Here is an 18,395-nt window from a genome sequence, read left to right on the forward strand (position 1 = left end):
TTTACTTAAGTACAAATGAAAGTATTGGCATAAAATCTACTGAAGTAAAAATAAAAAGTACTAATTTAAAATGTAAAGTCAAAAGTAAAAGTTACAGAGTTACTTTTTAGAAAAGAGAACATTTCCCATGTAATTCTAAAAGGAGGAGAGGACAGAGTTCAAACTCGATTCTTTTAATTGGAAAATTTGGAAATTACAAAATAAAGTGCACAAAGTAAAGCCAGATTACTCTTCTCTTCTTTGCTGACTGATCATTCACTGTGAATGGCTCCACAATTTGTCAGTTGATGATTGTTCAGTTTCTGTTGCTTATGGAGAGCCACAAAATTGGTACTCTGTAATGGATGTGATTTAAAATCTAGTAAAGTAGAATACTTCAGTAAAAACTGATTCTTGGTCACAATGGTAGGCCAACTGTATTGTTGGGAACTATTATATATGTATAATATGTACCATTGTGACTTTCTGGTCACAATCGTAATTGTATGTTGGGAACTGCATAATATGTGGCAGGCTCTACTTGTTATGAGGGTTAGGATGCACTTAGATGAGGCTTTATAGGATTTTTTTTTTTTTTTTTTTGAGTGATATGCAATGTAACTGTTGAAGCCTAATGTGGTTTATGTAATACAGATGCCTATGTGTGAGTCTAATATGTTGCTTAATGTAGTCTGCAAAGGAATGGAATGACAGCAACAAAAACGTACAGTATAAGTAAAGGTACAATTACTGACTTTAAAAAATACCACAAAAAAAAAGTACAAATACACAAAAAAGCTTCTCAATTACAGTAACATGAGTAATTGCAATTACTTCCACCTTTTCTTAGTACTTGATGTCATTTCAGTATCTCCCTGGGTTCAGTAAAATATGCAAGTACTCTTGCCATGTGGGGACCTGCTAGAACTGTAAGGTAAAGGTACTGTACCTTTTTGACAAAAAAGTACAACTCTGTACCTTTTTCTGAGAGTGAACACTGTGCTGAAGTGATAGAAGTTACACTATTGTGTCATGTGCGAGGTCAATCAAACTGGCACCACGATTTCCAAGCTTTCATTTAAGGTCTCTGTTGGTCATCTTTTCAGAAGAATGCAAAAAGAAACTGAGACCAGATTTAAAATGAGGGGGCAGAAAAGAAGAAATGACCCATTCACTTCCTCTGCAGATATCAGTCTTGTTTGTGTCGGTGTGTGTGTGTGTCTGTATGTATGTGTTGTACATGTGTTTCTCATTGTGTTTTTCCCCTTCCATTTAGCTGACGGTGTGAATCTATGTGGGAACGGACTATGGAGCAGCTATCAGGCTACCTGCTCCTGTGTGTTCTGGGTTAACTTTGGTTGTGTATTCACGTCCATGTAGACATGAAGGGGCGTTTTGTTTGTTTGGGCAGGAAAGCTCTGCCTATTGTGAGATCTGTGGCTCTCTCTATTGTGATGTCACTGGAGAATGTTGAGATTGCCTTTGTTGAATTCTTTGTAGAATGTTGTAATGCCTATTGTAATGTATAGAATGGTGTGATATTCATTGTGATGTATGTACTGTTGTTCTAAGATGGTCATTGCAGAATATAGTGAAGGCCATTGTGTTGTATCTAGAGAGGTTCTAGATGTTCATTGTTGAAAAATTGGTAGAATCTTCAAACCATACTAGTGTCATCATAGCTTGAGCTAACAGAAAAGCACAAAGTCCCTTAGGTTAAATGGATACTAACAGGATTTGACCATCTGTTTGAAAACCTTTAAAATAATATGAATAAAAAAAATTATATGGCACGGAATCATTTGTCTACGATATTAGGAGAGGTATCCAGAATTCCGAGGATCATTGAAATTCTACCGTTTTACTTTCAAAACACTTTCACCTATATAAAACAAAATGGTCTGTTTCAAACTTAAGCTATTGCAGATGACATTTTCAAAACATGATTCTTGTATTGTTGAGAAATGACACTAATTGTGTCAGTAGTCCTTTCAGCTTCTTGTGTGGCCAGTGCTTCTCTCTGCTTGATAGACTTATTGATTCATAACCTATGAAATAAGGTTTGCGGCCCAACTGAAGTAATAACTTGATTGTTACATGAAAATAACCTTAACCCCCATTGTTTCTATTTTGTTTGATAGCTATAATTCCGTACCAATCTTTTGGTCCTCCATTGCCTGCAGCCATACTGACTGAGCTAGTGGTTCACAAAATACATTCTGATCAGAGAATGACAGCATTAGTAGGCTACATGTATTTGAATTACTATTGTATATTTCAGAATTTGTACCTATCTTAGAAAAACACTATAATGTTTAATGATACTTCTGTGGACAGTGTTTTTTGTACTTTTATATTGGCAAAGATAAGACTTTAGAGAATAAATTGCATTTCCTCTTACTTGCTACTACTCACACCCATGATGCCAAGGGTTTCGACTTGGACCAGTATAGGATGTCAGTCAGTGTCAGAGGCATTTGTGCCTAAACTGTACCCAATGGAGCTGGACTGGGCCTGACTGGATCCAATGGACTTGGGTTAAGTCAGGCTGAATTTTCCCTTAATTGCTTGGGTTTGGGATGAGCTCAGGTTGAAAAACATCTTTGAAAATTTGAAAATTTTTAGAATATTTTAGAAAATTCTTAGTGATTTCAGGTTTCAGTCAGTTTGCCTTTACAAAAAGGTGTCAGGCTTGGTTTGGGTTTAGCAAGAGATGTTTTGGGTTTGGGTCAGTCTGGCCACAAATCTTCAAACCCGAGTCAAGCTCTAAAGAATAGTTAGGAAGCAGTGAAACTCAAAGGACAAACAGCAGTGCGTCCTGTACGCCCCTTTCTCTACACCCAATCTTATGACTTTCCTGTCACATGCACTGAATTCTTCGGGTATAGAGTGGAAGTGACAAAACCTGACAAACAGGATTTTGAATTATGAAACAGTGCGTCCCATTCAAACCAGTGACTCTTGACACCTGTCTTGGCTTCTTGTTCTACATTTTCAAAGTTGTCCATTGAGTTTTCAACTTGGCTGAGGAAAGTAGGTGGGGTGTTTGTGCATCAACATTTACATATCACAGGAAAAAATGCACCATATTTCTTTATTTTTAAAATGCCACTTGCACTTAAGAATTTATCTGAAAAATGTGTTATGTAAATGGGAATTGTAATTTGCACCACAAGTAGCCTACATAATGATTTTGGCCATTTCTTGGTCCTAAGGACTTTTGGGGTCCTTTTTCTCAGTTAGTTAGTAGGTTAATTTCATTCTGATGTCATTTGAAAGTTTACTTGGGGCCATTTTAGAGGGTTCAACACAAAAAGAGGCACTCCTACACAATGTTTAAGGAAGGGCTATTGTACCTTTTTCAAGCAGAGTAGGCATTTTTCAAAGATACCCTGCCTGTTTAAGTGAAGATGATGGTGAACAAATGCCTTTATACAAAATATACCTGAATAAAGATTAATAAAGGGGCACTTTGTGAATGGCAGGGTAAAGAGAAGGTGCCTGGACGCCCTTTAGACCCTATCTGTGCACCTGCCTAACATTTTGATCATGTTTCACTCTTCCCCACAATTATCTGCCCAGCTCTGCTTTTCTGTGCTAAATCAAATCTAAAATGTTAGTTTTCTGAATGTTCATTATCATCTGGAGGTCTCTAGCCCTGCTAAACAGGGGGTTGCCACTCAAAAAATAGTCCTCATCATGAAAAAAAAAAAACGCTTATCTGGAATATTAATTGACCATCCCTCACGAAAAACCCAGTGGAGTATTCCTGTAATATTCCAATAGGGACTAATAGACCTATTGTGTCTATGGGAGAGAGATGATAGTGACCTTATCATACTTTACGATATTTTTTATCGTATATGATATCACAATATTCCTACAGTGGCTTATATGTTTGCTGTGATATTTACATGGCATCCTGTTAAAATGCAGTAGGCCCATTGGATTGCTCTAGTTCTTTGTCGTAAGGAAAACCCCACAAGACATTGTGCCAATCAGAATGTCGTCAATAGCCGACATTGAGCCCGTTTTTCTGGTCCTTTGTGTTTTATTTAGAGCATTCTCTCTCGTCTAGATCCTACACTACCCAGATCCGCCGAGAGTCGGTCCCGCTTTCATTGGCCTGTCCCTTCTTTCCCTCTCAGCCAGCACGTCTGAGGGGATCTGCGCACAAAGAGCGCGTAGCCAATCACAGCAACCCTCTCTTCAACTTCGACCAATCACCGCGACCCTCTTATTTGCATAGGGAGGGAATGAACCAACCGGGAGTCACCACAGGAGAAGATTTTGACCGTTCTACCCAATGGCTGAGGGATGTACAGAGTTTTGGGGAGTGCATATAATTAACATATTATCGAAGGTGCTTAGATATTGATCCTGTATTTCGAGGTAGTTCAAATTCACCTCTCTTGGACCTTCGGGTTTGACCTTAATATTCGCCTGGGTGGAGAGTTGTTCACAAGCAAAATGCCTAAGAGAAAGGTGAGTGTCGCTGCTCCTGTCGAGCTTACTTCAATTTAGTTTTCTTCTCTTCTATGTGACAAAATAGCGGTGCGCGATTTTGTGGCGACGTCGAGGCAGGTGAGGTGATGCCAAACTTTGAGGGAGCGTCGTTTACAATGTTTCAGGTGTAAAGCCTTTAACCGGGGGATCCAACACGCCGTTGTTTATATAGCATAGATTTTATCAACAGCATATTGTTGTTTTTTTTACTGTAAACCTTCCTGTGTTCCTTTCAATGGCCGTTCTGGTGGTCGTTTTATTTGCCACTTCCCTATCCGCGATGCGCACTGGCGAATGTCACCCGGACCCGCTGGATGGATGGATGCGTAAATCCCGTAGGAGACATGCGTGATGATTATTCTTCTGTGCGCATTTCACGCATATATACTTATGATTTATCGATTCAGAAGGATGTGTAATCTAACACCCAGAAAAAAAAAACAACGAACAACACCACCTTCCTGCTTCATTTTCAGTCTCCGGTGATGAATGGTAGCCGCCAAGCCGATGGAACAAACCCATATCCAGATATAGAGAGAAAGAAATAAAGAGAGGGGGGATCACAGACAATTGCCGCCGTGTTAAAAGGGGCCATGACACCAAACAAACAGCCTTGCACGACGAGCTCTAGTGCATTGTATCAGTGCATACATGGAAACTGGCTTTTCTACCACCTAAAACTGCCATTGTCTGCGCAGATTCGCCTTTGAGGACAGAGAATGGGGGGCCTCTAGGGGCGGAGGTCGCTCACATGCAAATGATGCGATCGCCAACCTGCAGGCTAAACCAACATTTTTTTTTGCATGGGTAGAGACTCTCCTATGTAGGCTGCTCTCCTTATCTACCTGCATCCCAAATAAAACGCGCTTTAGCAGACCATCTGCATCAAATGTGCAGCACTCATGATCATGAAAACGTAGGCAGACAGCACTAGGTTGTGTGTTATGAGGCAATGAGTGCGCGAAAGAATCGATGTTTATATTCTATCATTCTTTGGGGAGCTTATTTCTTGGCAGGTAAGCAAGATGCCTCCATTAAAATGGTAATCACCGGAGAGCAATACATACAATATCATCACGACCCGTGGGCGCTGATAAGATGATATTGCAAATGGTAAATTTGCGGCTCTAAGCATTTCCTGACAGTAATTAATAGAAATTGCAATTTGATACTGTGACATATTACAGATTGCGGTTGTTGCTTTCATTTTAATCGGAAAGCCGAAAATATAAATCACTCTGGAAAATACAAAAGTCATTATTGTGAGATGAAATTCAAGACCTTTTAGATTCTGAGAACTGATTTTACATTTCAGTTGTGCGGCACGTCATTACAATTCTTTAAATGTATAGGCCTGTAACATACTCTGCTAATACCTGTCAGTGTATCAGTACACTAGGGATCGCTACATTATGGATGGAGGGTATCAGAAAAGGAGGGAGATTTCTATTCAAGAAATAAGGGGTTTCTCTGAGGAAAAAGAGCCTCCAACATTTCTTTTATGGAAGTTTTCTAACCTGTCCACCTTTCTCCAAAGCTATGCTCAGTTCATTTGGTGTTTTACAGTTTCATCCTGAGCATTCACCCTGTCTCCCAAATTCACCCCACAGAGGAGAGAAGTACGAACAGCTGCACAGGGTGAACTGTGTTGAACCAAATCCAACCTTTAATTGACAGTGGATTGCTAGTGCAAACAGTCCAGACACTCAAGTTCTGCTTGACGCTCTCTTCCCTCTGCCATAATGTAAAAGTGCAGCTCTCCTGGTGATGATGGAGGATGAAAACCACAACAAAACAAAGCCGCAGTCAATTTGGAATTACAAAATAAATAACTGTAGAGGAGCCATAGACCCAGGCCTGAACTGGACCGCATTCGTGCACATACACACACACTTACACTGTCAAAAAGTGTGTTAATAGTCTTTTTGACAGTGTAAGTGTGTGTGTTAATAGTCTTCATCCTATATATGTACATTTGAGTCAACGTTTTTTCCTTGTTGTGTTTTCTCTACAGTCTCCAGAGGGTGCTGAGGGCAAGGACGCCCCCAAAGTCACAAAGCAAGAGGTAATTGTTTTGGGTGTGTTTGTATGCTGTGTGGGGGTGTAGATGTGTGTTTGTGTGCAGTGTTTTGTGTGCTGAAAGTGTGTGTGTATGTGTGTGTGTGTGTGTGTGTGAGAGAGAGAGAGTATAAACATGAACACAAACACAGATAGGGTAAATTTTTTTAGGACACCAGGCAAACGCATCAGATCACCGGCCCCTGAAGGTACAACTGATATCTGTCTCTCTGTCTCTCTCTCTGTCACTCTCTCTCTCTCTCCTCCCTGCTCATCCCTTGTTCCGGTAGCCCACCAGAAGGTCAGAGAGATTGTCAGCGGTAAGTTGCGTTCTCCTCTCCCTGTCTTCACCTCTCTCACTTTCCTCTCCTCACCCCCCCCCTGCCCCGCCCCGCCCCGCCACCCCACCCTACGCTCAGTCTTCTGGGACGCAGTGTAATAAGTGTCAAATTACCACGGTCACTGTAAAGTCCTCATCTAATTTATGGATGTGATCAAGGCAATCAGCATTTACAAATTCCATAAACGTGTTCCCTGAGGATTGTGTCTGGCTCGGCATGCATGTCTTTTTCTCTGTGGTCTTTGTCCATTCTCAGTCTGGTCAAATGCGCAGTAGGGCTGCACGATTAATTATGTGTAAGTGTATATCGCAGTTTAGGCTGCAAACAATTCATAAATGTGGAATATTGCCGTATCAGTAATAGTGATACGTTTGTTTTCATTTAGACTGTTCACTGGAGTTGAAAATAGCCAAGATGTTGATGTAAATCAAAATGGTTTTGTTCCCCAAATCATAAAAAATAATGAATGATCATAACATCTAGCAAACGTAATTATCATTTTATCTATAATCATGCAGCTCTGCTATACAGGCCATCTGTTTTTATCTCTGTTGTACTATGCATGTCGGGCGCATGTGTATTTGAAACTTTGCCTGTGTTTGTGCATTTGCATGTGGATTCGAAGCCTTTCATCAGATGTCAGAAAAATGTGTGTTTATATTAAGATTTAAATGTATATATTTATGCATGCGGTCAGATAACTGTTGCATGTCTTCTCCCTTTGGTAGAACATTTTCGGATTTCAACACACCTATCTGGTGTGACTTCATTAGCCATGACCCTCCAGCGCTGGTGTTGGATTCTGTCTTTAAATGCAAACAGGCCAAATCATTTTACAAAAAGGGATCCCAAACACCGCTTTTGAGCACCAGGACAACAAGTGTCAGTGGTTAGTTGCTCAGGAATTACTACAAGGATATAATAAGTACATTTTACAAAACCTGACCAAACTAAACTTTTATTTACATTATTATCGAATAATAATGTAATATGTTATACATTTAAAAGTTAATGAATATATCACTAATGGGTAAGAAGAAGATTATATGCAGAACTTGAATTAGATTCCTGCATCAGGTTTTCCTTTAAATTAGGTCTGTTCTTGATAGACCATGAATTGCATTCATTTTGAGTGTGCAACACGGTTTAGATGGAAACTATGGCTAACGTCTTTGGTCGTAATTCCTGCTGTATGAAGGCAGTGAAAGGAACAAGCTGTTGCACAAATAGGTGTATGTCATTGTGGATACATATTTGTAAATGTTTTGGGAACAATTGCGATCACCCCCTCATTTGAATGAGAATTTATGTTGTCCATTTAGCATCTTGTGTGTTTCCTAAGAAAAACAGATATTCTGAGAAAGCCTCACATGTCTGAGTTTCGCTGCAGCGATGTTAGCTGCTAGTGGCTTCAGGGCAGCCTGGAAAGACTCTGCAGCAAGCTTGCTCTCATATTGAATGGCCGGTATTAGAAATCCCGTCCAAAATACTCATTGTACTGCGGTTTGAGTTCAGTTCACTTTCAATTCAGTTAAATATTTAAAAACATTTGGCATGATCATATCCTGTCAGATCTTACCACTTAAGAAATACAGTATGACTGCTTGATCGTTAGTAAATTTTACAGTGGCAGCCAGTGCAGAACGTGCATCTGTCCTGCATTAGTCCTGAAGGATTTTCCAAACAGTTCCTCTTGTAGCCAAAGCAGCAGTATGTAAAACAGTGCTGCAGTGGCTACATGATCTGTATGTGTGGAGAGGGGAGACATTTTTTAGGGGGAACTCAGGATAAAATATTGGCCAAAATGTTGTGTCCAAAGACTGTGGACTGGTAGAACTGCATTCGATGAGCTCGGTCTGTCTTAACCAGGTGCAGAAGCCTGCTCCACCCAAGCCTGAGGCCAAGCCCAAGAAAGCCATCGTCAAGGTAAAACGCACGCAAACACACACACACACACACACACCCGCAGAGACACACACATACACACAACCGACCCTTCAATAATTTATTTATATCCACATAAATTTGCAGCAGTCCAAGGCAAACAGTGGCCCTATGTGCATGACCAAGGCCACTGAATATGAAACACACACACACACACACACACACACACACACAACCCCTCACATACAAACATACCTTGCAGTCACACATATGAAAGATCATTTGGAGGGCACACAGAGCAAATGTAAAAGCACATTTCTTTTCCATGTGTGGTTACATGAACTGTTAAATAGTTTTTCTGCAGATGCGTTTCATTCCCATTTCCTCTGTGCAGAAGCCGGCAGACGATAAGGTGATGAAGGCAAAGAAGGGCGGACCTAAGGGCAAGAAGGACGACGGCCCCGCCCAGAACGGAGAGACCAAGACCGATGAGGTATGAGGAGGGAAAATACAAGATGTGGTGATGAAGTGAGAAAACGCACATTCAATGGACTAATGACCTTATTCCCCTATTTTGTCAACTTGTGTATAAATATGCACACACACTCACACAAACCACACCTATACTCCTCACAACTCATTGCACAATCACATCTGTTTCCACTCACCATTACGCACATCTCTTTTTCCCCTCACACGTATGCACACGCACACACACACACACACACACACACACACACACACACACACACACACACACAGATCTATGTGTCTCGTCCATGTGTCAGTGTGTCTTCCGTCAGAAGCATGGCTCCCTCCTCGATGTCAGTGAGAGGCCAGAGTGAGACAGTCAGAGTTAAGGGTATGGCGGTGTGTTTCTAACCCGGCTTTCGCGTGTGTTTGCACACTAACACAGACATTACAGATACGCTAACCGTAAGCTAACTGCGTAAACAGTTATCGAGTGTGCTTTGCAGCGCTGCTTATTTGTGTGTTTGAGAGAGAGAGACTGTACCGAGAGAGAGAATAAGAGAACAAGTGAGGATGTCTGGCATTTTCCTTGCTGTGTGCAGTGATGTGGGCCAGGAACAACTTTTACACATCAGCAGGAGGTTCACTGCTGCTTACAGAGCCTTTATATGAAAGGTGATTGGCTCAACAGGCTCATAGACAGTTGGCTCCACCAGAGGCCAAGCAGAGGAAACTGAAAGGAGACGTTCACTTAAGTGAAATCGCACCGTTTGAATTTGATTCCCCCCCAGGTAATGTTGATGTGTTGCAGATACTACAGGGTTCAGTTAGTAGCTTTTCATGGGAATTTGAGAACAGATCTTGACTGGGCAAATACAGATACCACTGGTTGAAGCATAGAACTTGAGACAGAGCAAAGATATCTTCATTTATTCAATAATCACTTGCATTCAGTCTCCATTAGTTGAACTACTACCTAAAAGATACCGTAGCTTTGTGTTAATTTCTCATCTTAGCGCCCTTCTCAGGTCCCTATCGGCTGATTGGAATCTGCCCAAGCAGAAATGGAGTTGAGTGACTATATTCCATCTTTTGAGACTCGAAGCTGTGTGTCATCCTTGTGCTTTTCCCCCCCGCTCTTTCCTCCAGGTAACTGACGCGGCGGAGGAGGCGACTGAGGAGAAGGCGTAAAGAAAAGGGCGCGTCCCCCCCGACTCGTCCCCTTCGACTCCATGGCAGCAAAGCATCTTTTTTTACTGACGATTTTGTACCATGCTGAATTTTTTTTAGACTTGTGATAGTAGAGATGGATAACCAGCAGCCCCTTTCCCATGTTCACACTCCTCCCTCTCCCCCTGCCTTCCTTTTGCTCGACTCTCCTCTCTCCTCCATTCTGTAATGCTACATGCCTCTCAGAAGCGGAAAGACAGAATGAAGTGATAATGTTTTTATCGAATGGCTGCAGATGTTCTTCATCTTGCCTGAAGGGGGCTGTAAACAAGACTGTTATGTTCCTCTACACCAATTCTGCCTACATTTGAGCTATTCCTCTCGACACAAGATGCTCCTTGATTGGCACTCTGACTGGAATGAAGCGATGCTGATAAAATCACAGTTTCTCAATTCGCCCCCTGATGGTTAAGGTCAGGGTTTGAGGGTGCGCTGAGCCCAGATGTGTGCCAGCCAGCAGTTTGAATGCAAAGCTACAAGAAGCGAGAGTCAAACCGAGCTCACGTCACATCAGAGGCGACAAACGGAGAACATCTGCAGCTTTTTAAAATCTGATTTAGATTTAGTTTTTAGAATCACTACCACTGTGTTTCGCATAACTCTTTTTGTATGTGTGTGTGCTTGAGTGGGTGTGTTTGTGGTTCCCTGTGTTTGACTTTGTTCACTTTGTTCCCCCCCTTTTCTTTTTTCTTTTTTTTCCTTTTCAACCCCTCGTCCTGCAGCAGAGTGACATGGCAATAATGAGTGGTGCTTCTGTTCTAGAAGGCTCTATTGGCTTTGGACCCTCTGGGCTTCTCTGAGTTTCATCCTGTTGGGAGAATATTTTGAAATAAAAGAGAAAGTTGATGTCACGTGCGAGCTGGTGTTTTTTTGTGTCTGTGTCTCCTCACTTACTGGTGAATAAAGCCGCTGTGCGCAGGATTATTTTTCCATAGTGTTCTCTAGATTAGAACGACTGACGGGAAACTCCAGGAAAGAGTCTGGTTGACTTGCATGTATATTTCTGGTGAGGGAGAGAACATTGGCTTCCCTTTGTTACACCCACTGTGACAGTGGCGGTTTATTTGTATACCATCACTTGTTTGTTCCCATGGAAAGCTCAGGTGTCTATGTAAAGGCCTGTGAAAGTGCACGTGTGTGAATGTATGTGATGGGCTTGTGTTGGGGAGCTCCTTTTGAATGTGTCCATGTTCACAGTTACTTTTTAAACCCACACAAAGCCGGTGCTGTGTGTCTGTTTGTGTGTGTGTGTGTGTGAGGTCGATGGGGGCACGTGGCTGTGTTAAATACAACTGCTGCGTCAGGAAGTGAAAGGTCAGCATTTGCCAGAGAGGTGGGACCAGTGAAACCATACAGTCACTTCATTGACAGACAAGCCGTCACTCAGACTCATGGACCAATGATGCAGACATGTTTCCTTTTTCTTAACGTGTGTAGATGTTGAGTGCTCATCACAGATAACGAGGAAGGAAAGTGAGGAAGGAAATTGAAGCTTATCATCAGGTATCTGTATTAACAAAGGTTAGTTTCAGTTCATGAATCAGTAGATGTAACTCAGCATTGAAAATATGAATCTCTTGGCATTACAGAGCACCAGATGAGTGCTGAATGCACATAAATATACTTTTAACAGTTTTTTGAAATGGCAGATCCTCTACTTAGATGATCTGACCTGTTAACCTAAACACCACACTGATGAATCTTAAGTACAGCTGCACAAGTGCAATATAAGTCAGTTGAAGTAAGTGATGGAAAGCCTTGGGCAACCATGTAGACTTGTATCACTACAGTGATATAACAACATTGAAGAATGGCCCTTAAGTTTACCCCGCAGCAATATCAGTGAGTCTTGGAAAAGCTTGGAGGACTTAACTATAGGATTATAGGACTTTACTATACAAGCAGAACTGATAGAGCAACAGGCTAATAGTTTGCACTAATAAGCAGAGCAGCAGGTGCATAAAGATGGCGGCTCTCTGGATTAATGTATCTAAATGACATTTTGAAGCATTTTGACACAGTAGGAAGGGTAATTGTATCAAACCAAGTCTCCCATTCATTCTCAGCAATTCTCAAAATATAAGTGTCATGAAGCATTTGGCCAAAACATTATTAGGAAGCAGTTTGGTGTGGACCACTAATTTATTTGGTCAAAGATAATGAAGCTCAGAGTTTCAAAGCGACAGGAGATGATGAGATGATTAAGTTCTGTAACCTTTGTGTGTCATACAGAAATAGGCAGGTGGCTGTTACTGTTGTTACAGACGAGCTCAAAGCAGGCCAGTGAGCTTTGAGTCTGCTCATTAGGAATCAATGAATTGCTTTTCAAGTTAAAGGGAGTAAAACTGAGTACCGGTAACTGATCACATTTCTCTTCCCCGTTTCTGACCAGCCTCATCACCTTTGACTCCTCTGTGGCCCTGTGCTGTCTGCTCAGCGGAGTGGTAGAGAGTGACGTTGCCTCCTTGTGGCCAAGTCAGCCAGCACAATCACAATTACAGTTAAGGGGTCAGGATGAAGGGCAGTTTGGATTTGGTTGATACAGCTTGACTTAGGCCTGAATATGTGAGTCTGGCCTGACCCCAGACCACAAGGTTTCTTTCCAAACTCAAACCAAGCCTGAGGGGTGTTGTATTTTGGGGTGACAGCCAGGTGGCTGAGTGGTTACAGAGACTGTCCTTGTCCTAACTGGAGGACCCGGGTTAGAGCAAGCACCCGCCCAGCTGAAGTGTCCTTGAGCAAGACACTGAGACTCTACTGGCTCCAGGGTTGCTGTGCTGCAGCTCAGTGGTTCTCAAACCGGGGGTCATGACCCCCCAGGAAGTCACAAGATAACTTTGGGGGGTCACAAGATGATTTATGGGATAGGAAAAACAACATTTCTACTGTATAGATTTATTATCATGTGTAATTTGTCTGATTTTTCTCAAATTTTTGCTTTTTCTTGTGAAATACTGAATAGTTTTCAGGCTCTAGGTTTCCTCTGATAGTCAAATGAAATGACCTGAAAAGGGAAAATCGTTTGCTGGGTGAACTGTTCACCACTCGGCATATGCAGCCTGTAATGGGGTTTGCGAGAAGGCGTCACTTGGTTTTAAGGGTCATGATCCAAAAACTTTGAGAACCACTGCTGTAGCTGACCCTGCACTGACTTCGCTCGTTCCCTGTGGAGGAGAGCAAGTGAAAAGAGAATTTCCCTGTAAGCCTAAACCTGAAAGGCCTGAATGTGCTAATAATTTTGTAATGGTTAATAAATTGTCAATAACAGTGCTTATCAACTCTACTCTTGATCAAAACCCCAACCCAAATCCAAGGAATTAAGTGATAAATTCAGCCTGACTTGACATGAGCCGATCAAGCATATTCGACTCTGGCTGACCTAAGTGTCAAACTCTATTGATGTAGGGTGAAGGTGAGTGCATGCAGAGACGGCAGAGTATACCCACTGCTTTCTGTAAGAGTAGAGAGTATGCACAGCTATCTGCCTAAACAGTTTTGACACATACAGAAATGGTAGGTGGTGTAACCACAGGATGCTCACAACCTCTGTAGAGTAGCCTACCCACCGCTCAGATACACTAGGTCATCGTTGTATTATTTGTGATCAACACTGCTTAAATTAATCCCAAATTTCAAGGAAAATCAAAGAACAAGCAATGCAGTTCACACACAGCAGCAAACTGGATCTGTGGAAAAGTGTGGACTCCAATGTAGGGCTGTTGATCCCTTCTGAAGAAATTGTCAGTTCACAAATGATTATAGGATTTTGTTGAATCAGTTAATCCATTTAATTGCTGTAAAATGGCTTTTCACACGTTATTAGCTCCTGCAAATAAATTCAATCAAATGACCCTTTTAGACTGAGCATTTGTCAAAGAACAATCAGTTTCAATATGATTACTGGTATGATGTCTCAGGTGTGCTTACAGTATAATGCCCAGGAAATAACTCATGCAACATGGAAAAAATTACCAAAAAAAGTCATAGCCAATGTAATAACACGCTACATGGTTTACTTTTATCAAAATAAATCAGAAAGAATGCAAATTAGTCATTCATCTGTATAAAAGAATTTGCATAACAGCAGCATCCTACCACCCACATAGCCTACTGGTTTCCTTTAGGTAGATACTGTGACCCCGCATGTGTGACTGAATGAAGGCAATAAGCAAGTGGTGTGTATACTCTGTATACCCATGTATATACAGTATACCCTCAGTTACACTACTTGGTAGATAATATAATAATATATTATTTACAATATATAAAGTAGGAAGAATCAGACTCAGAAACATGTTTTTTATATGAGTAAACTACACCGGACCTGCACATGCATGGTGTATATTAAAGTTAATAGAGAAAAAGGGACACAAATCCATATTTCGTAGTACTTTGCCAGCGGTGTTTGGACTATAGTTTTGCTCTTAGGTGTCTGAACATCTGTCACTGTAAACTTTGGGCTCGTGGTCAGGGGCCCCGCTAGGAATCTTTGGGCCCTCAACAAAAGTATATTTTAAACAAATGCAGCCTACAACATAATAATATTAATTCAAACTGACACAGTAAAAATCTGTAATCCCTGGCATGTTGCAGGGCCTCTACATTTCTGGGGGCCCCCTGAATCATTCATGGTACCCCCCACCCTCCTATTCCCTGTGACAAAACTGATTATTGGCTTCATGTAGGAGGCAGGTTGTTTTCCCAATTTATAAAGTCCTCTGAAATGAGCTCCAAGAGAATGTGGAAAGATAATGATAATTCTAGTAATTACTATAACTTATTATCCTTCTATTATTGATGTCTTAGCCTAGTACAGAGAAACAGCTGGGTAAACAGTTCATGAAGTCAGTCTTAAGAAGAGACTGGAGGCTTGTTGTTTGTAGGTGTTTGTAGGTGAACTGCTCCAAGTCCTTTGCTTTTTGTGTAGTTAAGCATAGCCTATCTTAATATAGATCTAAAATATATTTTTTCATTAAAATATTATGGGATCATATAATTAATTGTAAAAGAATTAACATCATGGTCCTGTTCTTTAATATTTGCAGCTCATTCTAGAGGGCCATAGAGGAAGTATGGTGTCATATATTTCCTTGATAATCTGTCTTGCATAAATATATCATTGCCATTAAATTCCTGTAACTCACGAGGTTTCATTCATTAAGCTGCATTCCCCTTCTTCTCCAACCCTTCCCCCATTTTACTGCCTGGCAGTATTTGGAAGAGAAATGGACGACTTCCCCACCAAACGGCTCCCAGAGAGAGTGGGTGTGTTAGTAAGACATCTTGTTACACAATAACGACAGAATAATAATAACAATCGAGGCCAACGAATACACGGAGCATTACTACTACTGACTATACTATTTGATATAACCTACATAAAACGGTTAGATCGGTTGTAAATCCCTCTCAAACACAGGATCCATGTTCTACATCTGCATCTAACGATACAGAAAATATGAAAAGTTGAAGGTTGTACCGATGCGCAACGAAATTCAATGTATGTGAGGATGAAGCAGTTATTTTTAAAACGTATTAAAGGCCATCTAGCTACACAGTAACAGCCATTCTGCAGCAGTGTTTCCTCTCCCCTTGCAGGCTGCCATTTCTACCTCCCCTCTTCCTCCAGTGGCGTGCGTAAAACACACCACTTGGTATTCTTGCGCAGAGGGCTTGCGCTTTTTCCTTTGAGGGGGAGGGGATTAAAAAAACATCACTCGACAACCAGCCGAGCGCAACTAAAATTCACGCCTAGGGGTATTATACCCTGGCATACCTTGGTGGTTTGTTCTTTGTGGGACCAAGACGGTGTTTTTGGGGGCGAAACGCACAGCGCGCACTAGTTGTCGTTGCGCGGAGGAGCACTAGACGCAGCCGGGACTTTTTGTGAGCGGAGCTGAATGGAGGAAGCCTCTTCCTGGTGGATAAACAGTGACAGCTACAGGGCAGCCACCTAGACCCACCACACAGGCTCTGGCGCTGCCCTGCCAAACAACACCAAAATGGCTTCAGACAGTACACACATCGCGCAATTGACTTCTGGTGAGTAAAGGAGATCGGAAAATATGTCATGGTTGTTTTAATATCCCCCAATTTCCTCGGTGCCCTCTTCTAACGCAGCTCCCGTCCTCTTCTCCCCCTCCAACCATACCAGAACTGTACTTCCTAATAGCCCGATTTCTAGAAGCTGGACCGTGTCAAAACGCAGCCGAGGTTGGTGTTTTTGTATTTTAGGATAATTTGTAATATGTCCGAAATTGTCCTGGGATATAATTTTGTATTTTTATCCTATTTTCAGACCCTGATAAGGGAGGTGGAGGAGAAGGAGGTAAGCAGTCAGCAGTACGAGAGAGATGCTTCTCTCTGCACTGTACTTTGTGATGTTGCTTTTACTCTGATATGTCATTTAATGTTTTAAAACATCACTCTGTACGTTTATGAACTGACTGATCACGGTCGACACTATTTTTCCACCTCAGCTGCTGCCCAAAAGGCTGGACTGGACAGGGCAGGAACACCCCGGGACGTACGAAAATTTGGTAAGGGAGCTCTATAACTGAGGAAAAAGTTTTTAGAGAGCAAAATAAAAATTGAATTTCCCGCAATTTTTAAATCAGGTGAAAAAAAACTGAATAGGACTTTGCAGGGCGAGCTGGCTGCAGATCGGGGCCATTTGGGGCACCAAGGGGTCGAGTCCCAGTCTCCCGTGCACCGTGGTGTGCGAGTTTGGTGCCATGCATGTCCAAAAGGTTTTAATAGTTGTTGGAAAAATGTGTGTGAAATGTTGGTACGTCATGAGTGTTGTGGTGTAGGAGCGCCAGGATCCGGAGGAGGGACTCCCTGCGCCACAAGCCAGAGAGAGATGGAGGCGCTCTTGTCCTGCAAGAGCCATAATTTGTGTGCATGGGGTGAAAACACACAGGGGGCAAGAGTTAAAACACGACTTTTTAGGAGAATATAAACAGTATATCCAGTAAAGCTGGAGATACAGCTTCATTTTAGCAGGGGCTGGTGCCTGATGGGGTGTAGTGATCATTTGGAGAGCTGTCTGGGGAGTGTGGCACAGCACGAGAGGAGCTGAAGAGGGGAGATCACTTTTTGGTGAAGATGCGAGGTAATGTTGAACTGATATCTTATAATCGCTCTATTAATTTGCGTGCTAATTGTCATGTAAACAAACAGTGCTCATACGAGAGCGCCGTTTACGCATGGGGGCGTGGAGAGAATTAATCACCGGTTAAATATTTATTTCTTGCCAATCGGCTGAGATAGTGTGCTTTCCCATTCTTTACTGTTTTAAAAGTTTTATTTTAGCGTTTAATATTAAAAAATATTGACCTATGCCCTACTTAATTTACCAAGACGAGTTTTTGGGGGATTTTTTCTTACCACCCGCAGACAGAGATGGGTACCTGAACATTCAACATGAGATGGCATGTTCAGTAGATTCAGCGGGATGTAAATCTATACGTTTAAGACATTATTGACAGTGTCTTTCTGCCTGCCTGTTTTTTTTTTTCCCTTCCTGCTTGGCTCACTCCGCTCTCCGTCCCTCCTCCTCCTCCCATCCCCAGCCTTTGAGCCTGCCTCCTGTCTATTGTGGATAATTCCTCTCTTTAAAAAAAAATAAAAATGCGACGTGTTTTTAATTATTAGACAAAGGGAATCGGGGTTGTTTAGAAGCCGTGAACGGTGGATCACGGTTGTATTTGTTTGTCAGCAGTTGTGCGCAGGCTGTTTATAGAAGGGGGTTGGGCAGCCAAGGAACCTTTGGTATGGCAACGCTGACTTCAATGATACCGTGATTTATAATAGGAAGATCATAATTAACGTTATTAATTATAGCTTATTAATTGTGACGGATTAATTAGGTAAATGACTATTTTCATTTTAATAATAAAATAGGTCACGAATACCGCACACAAT

The 18,395-nt window shown here is 41.7% G+C and overlaps 2 protein-coding genes across 3 annotated transcripts in view; both read left to right on the forward strand.

The window, feature by feature from the left end:
* The first annotated feature begins 4,316 nt into the window (after positions 1 to 4,316).
* Positions 4,317 to 11,320, forward strand: hmgn3 (high mobility group nucleosomal binding domain 3). 2 transcript variants are annotated; one of them, XM_071923351.1, is made up of 6 exons: positions 4,317 to 4,464; positions 6,500 to 6,550; positions 6,834 to 6,863; positions 8,754 to 8,810; positions 9,163 to 9,261; positions 10,389 to 11,320. In XM_071923351.1, exons 1-6 carry the CDS (start codon positions 4,450 to 4,452, stop codon positions 10,428 to 10,430), a joined length of 294 nt encoding a protein of 97 aa, XP_071779452.1. In that variant the 5' UTR covers positions 4,317 to 4,449; the 3' UTR covers positions 10,431 to 11,320. The 2 variants fall into 2 exon arrangements, with proteins under 2 accessions (XP_071779452.1, XP_071779453.1); XM_071923352.1 differs by having other exon boundaries at positions 9,166 to 9,261.
* A 5,086-nt stretch (positions 11,321 to 16,406) lies between these two features.
* The window catches only part of phip (PHIP subunit of CUL4-Ring ligase complex), a 42,703-nt gene continuing 40,714 nt past the window's right edge, over positions 16,407 to 18,395 (forward strand). The window contains exons 1-4 of the mRNA XM_071923345.2: positions 16,407 to 16,511; positions 16,624 to 16,682; positions 16,768 to 16,797; positions 16,949 to 17,008. Of these exons, the coding sequence (XP_071779446.1) occupies positions 16,472 to 16,511; positions 16,624 to 16,682; positions 16,768 to 16,797; positions 16,949 to 17,008 (189 nt within the window). The 5' untranslated portion in view covers positions 16,407 to 16,471. The remainder of the gene's footprint in view (positions 16,512 to 16,623; positions 16,683 to 16,767; positions 16,798 to 16,948; positions 17,009 to 18,395) is intronic.

Source organism: Centroberyx gerrardi, chromosome 18 (assembly GCF_048128805.1).
Source record: "Centroberyx gerrardi isolate f3 chromosome 18, fCenGer3.hap1.cur.20231027, whole genome shotgun sequence".
Classification (NCBI taxonomy): domain Eukaryota; kingdom Metazoa; phylum Chordata; class Actinopteri; order Beryciformes; family Berycidae; genus Centroberyx; species Centroberyx gerrardi.

Excerpts from the sequence above, each read along its gene's own strand:
- hmgn3 (XM_071923351.1), top strand. Across the intron at positions 6,551-6,833 it reads CCAAAGTCACAAAGCAAGAG|CCCACCAGAAGGTCAGAGAG; the intron begins GTAATTGTTTTG and ends TTGTTCCGGTAG. Across the intron at positions 9,262-10,388 it reads GAGAGACCAAGACCGATGAG|GTAACTGACGCGGCGGAGGA; the intron begins GTATGAGGAGGG and ends TCTTTCCTCCAG.